The sequence below is a fragment of the Centropristis striata genome, chromosome 17 (genome assembly GCF_030273125.1).
Source record: "Centropristis striata isolate RG_2023a ecotype Rhode Island chromosome 17, C.striata_1.0, whole genome shotgun sequence".
NCBI lineage: Eukaryota > Metazoa > Chordata > Actinopteri > Perciformes > Serranidae > Centropristis > Centropristis striata.
Window position 1 is genome coordinate 30681214 of NC_081533.1, and position 10037 is coordinate 30691250.

A 10037-nucleotide genomic window follows, 5' to 3' on the forward strand; every position below is an offset into this window, starting at 1 on the left:
ATGAAAAGAATTCAAAAATGGACAAAATAGTCCAAGACTCCATAGAGTTAAGTTGTTAACCCATTTCTTGTTCCCTGAAAAAAGGCCTACTTGTATAATTCTGAAATGTACATTATTTTTCAGTTTTGGTTAAGCTTACCTTTTTTTATTTACCTCTGGCAGTTCACCACTTACCTTTGTACCCTTTCAAGCTGTTCATTTGACTTGAACTGCTTGAATTTCAATAAAAAACTGGAAAAATTGGGGTGTTCTAAAACTTTTGACCGGTAGTGTATAATATTCACTTTCTGAAATAACTGACCAAAAAAAGGTATTCTGAAGCTTTTTACTGGACTTCAGCAACAGTGAACTCCAACACAATCTTGTTGTTTCAGCTGAAGCTGCAGACCAGCTGGGAACCAATGGGAAGCTGGTGGAGAGGCTAGTAGAGTGGTGTGAAGCCAAAGATCATGCAGGAGTGATGGGCGAGTCCAACAGGCTGCTGTCGGCCCTTATTCGACACAGCAAGTCCAAGGTCAGAACCAGTACACTCATTAAGTCCAACTAGGGGTGTGCCATATCGTATCGTTCATGATAATATCTGTATTTTTTTTTTTATGGTTAAAGAAATGCATATCATGATATTGGCAACGTTCCTACTTCTTGATGTAGTGGTTAAAGTTGTTTTAATCACAAAAAGCTACTTACTCCCTGTCACTAAACACATGCAGCTTTCAAAATAAGAGCACAGTGTGTTAAGAGAATCCACCACAGAATTTACAAGAAGACTGTCAAAATAAGATGCCTTAAATAAAACATAAGAACCTTTATTCTCCTTTACAAAATTTCATTAAAATATGCCCCCGGAACCCCTAAATGGTTATTTTTATTATTGCTGATGCTCATGAGTCAAGAGTAATTTTTTTGTATTTGGCAACTGTTGAGATTTGCACTTCAAACTACATGTTAGATTTTCAATTATTTATACAGACTAAAAAAAAATCATGTTTTCTATATCTTTTTAAATATTTCCTAATATCGTCAAGAATATCATCATCGCAAAAATAGCCTGAAATATCGTGATATTCTTTTAGGGCCATATCGCCCAGCCCTAAGTCCAACCAACCATTAATCACTAATAGCTAGCTGAGCTCTTCAAACTGTTGAAGTGTCAGTGTGAGGTGCATGCTCTGAAGATGACCGTTAGTCTGGCTGCTGATTCAGCCGCTTTAAAAAGATATGTGCTTTAAGATTTGTACATTGTGGAAAATAACATCTGAACACTGATATGATACACACATTTTTGGATGTAACACAGTCTTTCGTAGCCTCCATGGCACAGCCTACATTAGGTAGATATATGCGATATGGTTTAATTCCATATCACATTTAAAAATATATATACTGTATATATTTTTTTTATATCGATATATCGCCCAGCACTAATATATAATATAAAACTATGAGTCCTTAGAATAAAGTATGACTAGGAATAATAGGCGTGAACTGCCAAAATCTGAATTGTTTGCTGATTCTTAAATTATTGTGGCACTGACACTTACTTGTTCATATCCAGACATTTGCCCTTTAATTAAAATGGTAAATTGTTAATGGACCTGCACTTCTATGGCGCTTTTCTAGTCGCTTTGTGACCACTCAAAGCGCTTTACACTACAGACTGCGCTCATTCACCCTTTCACACACACATTCATACTGGTGGCAGAGGCTACCCTAAATGGTCCCATCTGCCACCATTGGGAATTCATTCACACACCAATGAACGCAGCATCGGGAGCAATTTATGGTTCAGTATCTTGCTCAAGGATACTTCGATTAATTATATGCATATGCTTTTTACATGCTCAGTATTAATAACATACTGGGAAGGAGTTGAAGAAATATTAAAGTACATTTTTGAGTTTAAAGAGCCTTTGCAGGTACAACATTGGTTAGTTATTTATTTAAAAGGGAAGATAAGAGCAAAGGACATTTATTTTTTTTAATTTACTGAGAGTAACCGCCATGAAGCAGGTGACTAAAGCATGGAAACAATCAAATACACCAAAATTAAGAGCATGGGTATTAACAGCAGAACAAAGTTTAGAGATGGAAAACTAACTTTTAGAAATAGGGAACAAATACATATTTGGAACAAGTTATACTGTAAAGAAAGGCTGATAAAAACAGTGGAAATATTTAATCAAATTAAGGAGATGAACTAAATGGTCGGATTCATGAACACGCATACATGCACCACCGCTTATTTTTTCATTATATTATTACCTTTTTTTTGTTTTTGTTTTGTTTTGTGTCATTAGTTTGTTGTTTATTTCTTTTCTTAGAGATCCTCATTTGGGGAATACCAGTTTGCCTTGTATATATGTTTGTCTGTTTACCCAATGTTTTTGTTATTTACTTTGTGAATATATACCTTGAAAAAAAGGGGGGAAAAAGAATGCAAGGTACAATATTGTAAAGAAAACAAAATGACTCGTTATGTTTGTGAAAGTAAGAAGCCTTGCAATAAAGTATTTAAGGATACTTCAACATGTAGGGTGCCACGGTCAGGGATCGAACCACCAACCATCCGATCAACGGGCAACCGCTCTAACCGAGCCACATCCGCACTCAAAAAAACAGACAAAAAAGATGGAGGGAGCTGCAGTTGTCAGACTTTGAAAGCCCTGGGGTTTTCCCCTGTGTGTGGGTTTTCTGTGAAGGCTTACGATTAATTCAACCAAATTCAACTTGAGGCAGACATTGTGTAGAGAGGAGGTTTTTCCTGTACCAATGTAAGTACAGAAACACTGCACACTATGGTTTAAATGCACCTCGTGTTGACCTTTGTCACTTGTGACTACTGTTGCCACTGCTCAACAATTACATGACATTAGGAAAAGCTGAAACACCATTGCTACAGTAGCATCCAAATCTCTGTGTGTTATATTGAGAGTCTGGCATTTTTATTGCTTATAAATTAAATGTTAATTTGTTTGAGCCAGGTTGTTCTTTTCAAAATAAAATACAGAAAACAATACAATACCTCTCCAAAAAGAATGGTGTTCAGAACATTTCAGTAATGGAAAGATCAATAGCAGTACATTTTAACCCTAAAACAGGCAGGAGTAGAAAATAAGTTGCAAAAAATAATTTAGTGTTATCACTTATGTCTTTAGGCCCTAAGAAAAATATTTCCACATTCAATATATATATATATGCAATATTTTGGATTTTATGAGTTGTATCTCCCAGGATACGTTGCCCAATAAAGGTATACACAGAGCCCAAATGATAAACATATTAATGTTTAATTTGATGAAGATCTTTTATACATTGTTTTATTCTTTGGTCATTTACATTACACACAGCACTTTTAAAGTTGATTTTATTCATTTTTACCAATCCAATTTAGTAATCTCATAAAAAAGTGACACAAAAACGGAACATTTCATAATGAACATATTGAACATTTTGTGCACTGAAGATTACATAAAAACAAAACAACACAGCAATTTCATTTTCTCAAATGATGCATACACAACTGAACACTGGAGAAAGCTTCGTGGGTCCAGGTTTTCCATAGCGGTGGGAACTCTATGAACAATACTCCTTATTTCCTGTCTATATTTCATTTTTTATGGAACACTTGGAAGCAGTTGCGTGGGTTTTTCCCGGTGACAATGCATAGACGAACACCACATTTTGTGCAGTAGATTGTTGTCTGTCCTTCTGGGCAAAGCCTGCACCTTCCCTTGTCTGTGAAGGCTGGGAAGTGATCCACTTGATCAAGGCGGACATCAGCCATGGGTCTTTGGGTTGTTGGCCTTTGTATGCATCTGGTGGGGCTGTGCACATTCTCCTCCCCTCCCTTGGAAGGCCTTCCCTTCTTCTTTCCACTGTGGATAAGGGCATCTGCAACCTCCAGCCTGAATTCCTTGAGCTTTTTGTGCTTTTGCACACCGATGCTTTTGGCATCTCGACGATACAGCAGCCATCCATTGTTGATGGCTATATCAGCCATTTGCCAAAAGAGGCCCAGGTACCACCGGTGGGACCTTGCAGGGGTGCGGTACAAGGCCACCATCATGTCAGCAAGGTCAACTCCTCCCATGTGGACATTGTACTGTGACACAATGTTTGGACAGGGAACAGCAACTCTTCTTCTCTCCTCTCTGGAGAAACGCCGGACTTCCTTGAGCGGGCTGATTGCAGCACAGGAACTAGCTAAGGTGACAGCTTTGTTGTCAGACCATTTTACAACAGCCACTTCTGCCTCATTATCCACCCTGTAGTCAAAGCTTCCCCTTCCTTGCCTCAGCAGAGCACGGTCATCCTCAAGTGTGCACCCTTTAAGCCTGTTCTTGCGTATGGTTCCCAGACTTCGCAAACCAAGGGACTCCTTCAGATGCACAATGAGTGGTAGGGAGGTAAAAAAATTGTCAAAGTAGACAACACACTCTGAAGGGTTCTTAATTGTCTTGCAAAGTTGGATCACAACATTGGCTCCAACTCCAAGTTCTTTGGCTGGACCCAGGTCTGTGCCAAATGTGCTCTTTCCTGTGTATGTCAGGAAGTCATACACTATGCCAGAAACGCCTGCTCGAACAAAGATCTTGAAGCCCCAATGGTGAGGTTTGCTCGGGAGATACTGTCGGAGAGACCCAGCCTTTGTTCCTTTATAAGGGACCATCATCTCATCTATTGAGAACTTGTTCTCACTCTCAATTTCCAGACACTTCTTTCTTACGTGCTCCAGCACTGGTGTCACTTTGCAGAGCCGATCTTGGCTTGGTTCTGATGTCTGATTGTCTTGGAAGTGGATGAATCGTGAGAGGCATTTAAACCTTTTTACTGACATCACATTGGCTATTTTGGCATAACGTGTGTCTTCTGCCCAATAATCATCCATGGATGGCATTCTCACCACTCCCATGATTAGCTTAATGCCAACAAATGACTTAATCTCATCCACAGTAGTGTTAATGCTGGCTCCAATTAATTGACAGCTATAGAGATTTGTTTGTTCAGCAATAAGTTGGAACAGATCACCATCAAAAAATTGGGCAAAGTAGCTACGTGGAGAAGACAGCTCATCAGGTGCGCTGAATACACTGGCAGCTGCTGTTGACTGGTGCTCAAACCGTTTCTTACGCCAGCTGTAAAAAACAAACAAAAATATATACAAAAATACATAACTGTGCTTTGTTATTTGTACAAAATGGTATTATTAGCAAGTATGGACTGAATTTAGCTGGTTAGTGGCATGGTACTTTCAGTAAATATCACAAGCATACCACACTGAAAGTTTGTGTTTTTTCACCTTACATCAACTACAACATACATACATACATACATACATACATTTGTATGGATTGCACATATAAGTGTCCCTAAATAAGACTACTGTCACCTGAATCCCTTGGCTCGTTTGGACTTTGCACTGTGATCCATCTCTTCATCCTCCTGATCAGAACTTTCATCCTCATCAGAACTGCCTTCACTCACTGCGTCTAACTCATGCTGGCTGAAAATGACTTCCTGATCTTCATCACTGTCTGACTCAGAGTCAGAAGAACTTGCAGGGATCTCCTCTATCACTCTCATTCCTGTGCTTTCCTTTCTTTTCCCATAAAAGGACCTAGCCGAGATGCCCTGCTTGAAAATAAATAGATTTTTTAAAGTAAAATACACTTATACTGTTGTAATGGGCACAGTTGTGCATACTAATATCTGGTATTGCAGTAATTATTAACATGCCTTCCAGTTTGAAACAAAATTTTGAATAATGCACATTGACCAAATTTCTACCCCTAATCTGGCAACGTATCTCAGGGGATACATACATTTCAAAAGCTTCTAAGTAACACCACAAACACAGTTGAAGTATTTTTTTCTTCATCAGAATGTTAAGACAAATGTCCTAATTAATTTTAGGAATTTATATTGTTTTATTGAAAATAAGTATGACTAATATATGATTACTTACCCCAAAGGAAGCAGGTTCTCCACCACTGGCGGCCATGATGTTTTCTGATCAGGTTGACGAAATGATGCAAGATAGCCTGAACCAAATCATGTGATCTAGATACTAATACCAGACAAGACTTTTGATAAATGCTAACTAGATTAATGAAAACCTCCCAGCACACCCCCTACAGGATGTTAAAGAGTGTGTATCTCCTGGTGCACGATGCCTGTTTAAGGGTTAAAATGTATAAAGATTGTTGTTGTTTTTTTTTTTTGTTCTTTAGGAAGTCGTCAGAACTGTTATCCAAGGAGGAGGAGTCAAGCACTTAGTTACCATGGCTACCAGTGAACATATGATTATGCAGAATGAAGCACTGGTGGCTTTGGGTCTCATAGCAGCGCTGGATTTGGGTAAGAGTCAGAATGAATGTATTTGAATTGTAATGCTTGTATGAACAGTTTTACACTTCTGCACCTCTGAAGAAGTTCCAGCTTTAAGTCAGATGCATGAGAATAAAAGCATAACGGCATTTTGGTCTACAATATTAACGATATCCCCAAAGTGAAAGCTGGTCTATTACACGTACTGTCAAAAACATATGCAGCATGCTAACACTGACACTGTGTCTTTTTTTGTCATTTTGTGTCTTTTTTTGGTCATTTTGTGTCTTTTTTTAGTCATTTAGTCCAACATAAAATGTGATTTTGAATCTTTTTTTTAACTTTCAAAACACTATCATGCTCAATAAAGAATTTTAAATGTTGCAAATGTGCATTAACACTGACACTGTATCTGTGTATTGCAGTTGCAGCTGAGAAGGACTTTGTTGGAGCCAACCTGGTGTCGGTGCTCCACAAGCTGCTGTCAGACGACAGGAGCGCACCAGAGATCAAGTACAACTCTATGATCCTCCTCTGTGCAGTCATGGGCTCAGGTGAGACAGTATACAAATTAATATTATTATGACACTGTTACTTTAAAGACTTCTTAATGTAATATTAAGACATTATGCTCTAAATCAGACCTGGCCATTGGGTGGCCCGCGGGCCACATCCGGCCCGTTGGCTGTCCTTGTCCGGCCCACGTGATGCTACCAAGAAATTAGAAGTCAATATAACCGCACATTCTACATTGTGTATGATCTTTTATTTGAGAATTCATGATACTTTTCTCCTCTTTTTCTTTTTTAGAGCCCCTCCACAAAGAGGTCCAGAGCCTGACGTTTATTGACGTGGTGTCCAAGCTGAGGGCTCATGAAAACAAAACGGTATCCCACCAGGCATCTCTTACAGAGCAGCGATTAACTGCCCAGAGCTAAATGACTGTGTCCAACATCACCCACACACTCATCCACCCAAATGCCTGCCTGACCGCCTAATCACCCAGTGACCCCCCATGACTGCTCCCCCCTCTGCCCCCATCGTCATGTGCCAAGGTACCATGTCACGTTAACTGCCAGCCGGACATAGCCATGTCTCCACCCAACACTCCGGCCCGCCCTCCTCCACCGGGGTTAGACTGATGTCCATTAGGAACACCAATACTGTGTGCTTATATACAAATCATACATTTTATTTTTAACTACCGGTGCAAGAAATTGCCAAGACCCGAATCCTTGACTTGTTTTTAGACCACTGTGGCACGCCAACACACTCCTGAAAGCCATAATAATGAAATATATTGAGGTGGGTTAACAGGCACTTTAGGCAAGTGAGGCAGGTTTTATTTCAGGCTTTACAAACCGACACCCCTTAAATGCTCAATGGAGGGACGTCCCTAATAGTCCGGCGGCTTAGGACCAGAATTGGGAAGAAAGGGGACACGTCGGACAAAAGTACCAAATTTTTTCCACATGCTCTCTATCACTATAGGTTTCAATTTTTGGTAGGAGCCAATTCATCAAGATTGCAGATCGGAGATGGCAGCCATATAAAATCTATGAGAACCAGTACATCTTCAAAGCCACTTAGAAGGTCAATCTTAGTGTCAAAATATACATTTTCTGGGTCAAAGAATAATTTAAAGCTACTGAGAATATCACTAGATGATCAAATAGATATGTTCATTTTGGCCATGTATTTACATAATTATTAGCTCAGGATTCTCTGCTGCAGCACTTGAAGCGAGTTGCCTACCAGTCTGGGTGAAAATTATCATTTCTATTTGATCAAATAATCATCTAGTGATATTCTCAACAGCTTTAAATGATTCCTTGACCCAGAAAATGTAGATTTTGACACCAAGATTGACCTTCTGAGTGGCTTGGAAGATGTATTGGTTCTCATAGACTTTATATGGGTGCCATCTCGGAGCACGTGGAAAAAATTTGGTGCTTTTGTCCAGCGTGTCCCCTTTATTTAGCTAAGCCGCCTGACTATAAAGGTGGACACCATTGACTTACTGTTCTATAGAGTCTTTTTTTTTTCCTAAATGAACTGATATCAGTCTAACCCTGGTGCCACCTCTACTTGTGCATGTATCCTCTGTACAAGTAGCTCCATAGGAGCTGATGCTCTGTAAAACAGTAACGCAATAGATAAGAGACGACACTCTTTTATGACCATAGCTGTGATACCATCCGCCGATAACCCACAAATGAAAAAAAAATGTGCACAAAAGATAAAAAAAATAAAATAAAACAACTTCCTGTTGTGTTCTTTTTTTATCACATTTAAGAAAAAGCAGCCATCCATGATGTTCCCAGTTGTGTCCCACGTAGCTTGAGTATAAATTGACTAGAAAATTGTGCATGTTTTAGTCCTGTTGAAAGTGTGACCGTGTTCATTTTACCTCTCTACTACTCGCATAGTCCAGAGTAAAGGCTGCCTTCCTCTACTGACACCTTGTTTTTTTGCACTTGTTCTTTAAGACTGGAATCTTGAGATTTTATCCGATTTTTCAATTCCACAGTTTCCACACGTTCCCCCTGCTCCAACAGCTGTACAGTGAAGTAAGACACTCCACCTAATCACTAAATGAGACTCATGTAAGAACAAGGTGAAGCAGATTTAATGGAGAACAGGGCTGTTGGTAATCAAGTCTACCTTTTGTTAGTTGTGTCCAGTTTGGCTCCATGACGTGGTGCAGCCAAGTTAAAGTCGAGGCCAAAATATTTCATGTACCTAATTTCTTTAAGGAAAACGATGATGAAATGTTGGTAACACTTTACTTGAAGTTATCGTCAAAATAGTGACATGATACTGTCATAACTGTGACATGACACAGTCGTAAATGTGTCATAAACATTATGTCAATGTCATAAACATTTATGACTGCTGTCATTAAGTGTCATTCGGTTTTTGAGTTGACATTCCTTGGGTTGTCTTGATTATGACAACTTGACTTTAATCAAAGTGACATTACCACAATATATCTTTGTCATGGCAACTTGACATAAACAAAATATGTTTCTATATTTGTGTTTATGGCAAATTGGCATAATGATTATTATAATTAGATGTGCAAGGTTACAGACCAATTCTAGCACTTGGTCATAGATGTTTGACAGAATACCAACAAGATACCCAAAACTGACTGTCATGACACCATTATGACACCATTATGACACCATTATGACGGTGTAATTAAGATATTCTTTGACCTCAAGTAAAATGGTAGCATTACTTGAAGGTATCGTCATAATAGTGACATGATACTGTCATTACTGTGACATGACACAGTCATAAACGTGTCATAAACATTATGTCAATGTCATAAACGTTTATGACTGCTGTCATTAAGTGTCATTCGGTTTTTGTCATGACAAGTTGACATTCCTTGGGTTGTCTTGATTATGACAACTTGTGTACTGGATTGCTACTCCTGAACCCTTCCTCCAATTTAGTGTACTGTAAATAGTAGTGAAAACGGAAAAAAAAGAAAATATTGTCATATGTAATTGTATCTGTCAGTTTGTACTTCATGATATGTTAATGACAAATCAAAATGCTACCATTTCAAACATGGACACATACACACTTTTTAAAGGCTAAAGGAGGGTTAACTTAAGGTTGGAGGATATGTCCGTGGATAAAATATGCCATATATTAAAAAGCCACCCCCCAGTTCAGAAAATACAGTCAAGCCAGCC

At 38.8% G+C, this 10037-nt stretch overlaps 1 protein-coding gene across 2 annotated transcripts in view; it reads left to right on the forward strand.

Annotated features, from left to right (window-relative positions):
* Positions 1-9806, forward strand: part of rap1gds1 (RAP1, GTP-GDP dissociation stimulator 1) — a 46633-nt gene extending 36827 nt beyond the window's left edge. For both annotated transcript variants that reach the window (XM_059354127.1, XM_059354128.1), the window contains 4 exons: positions 375-514; positions 6231-6357; positions 6753-6881; positions 7138-9806. In XM_059354127.1, coding sequence (XP_059210110.1) covers positions 375-514; positions 6231-6357; positions 6753-6881; positions 7138-7265 — 524 coding nt within the window. In that variant the 3' untranslated portion in view covers positions 7266-9806. The remainder of the gene's footprint in view (positions 1-374; positions 515-6230; positions 6358-6752; positions 6882-7137) is intronic.
* The last annotated feature ends 231 nt before the right edge of the window (positions 9807-10037 follow it).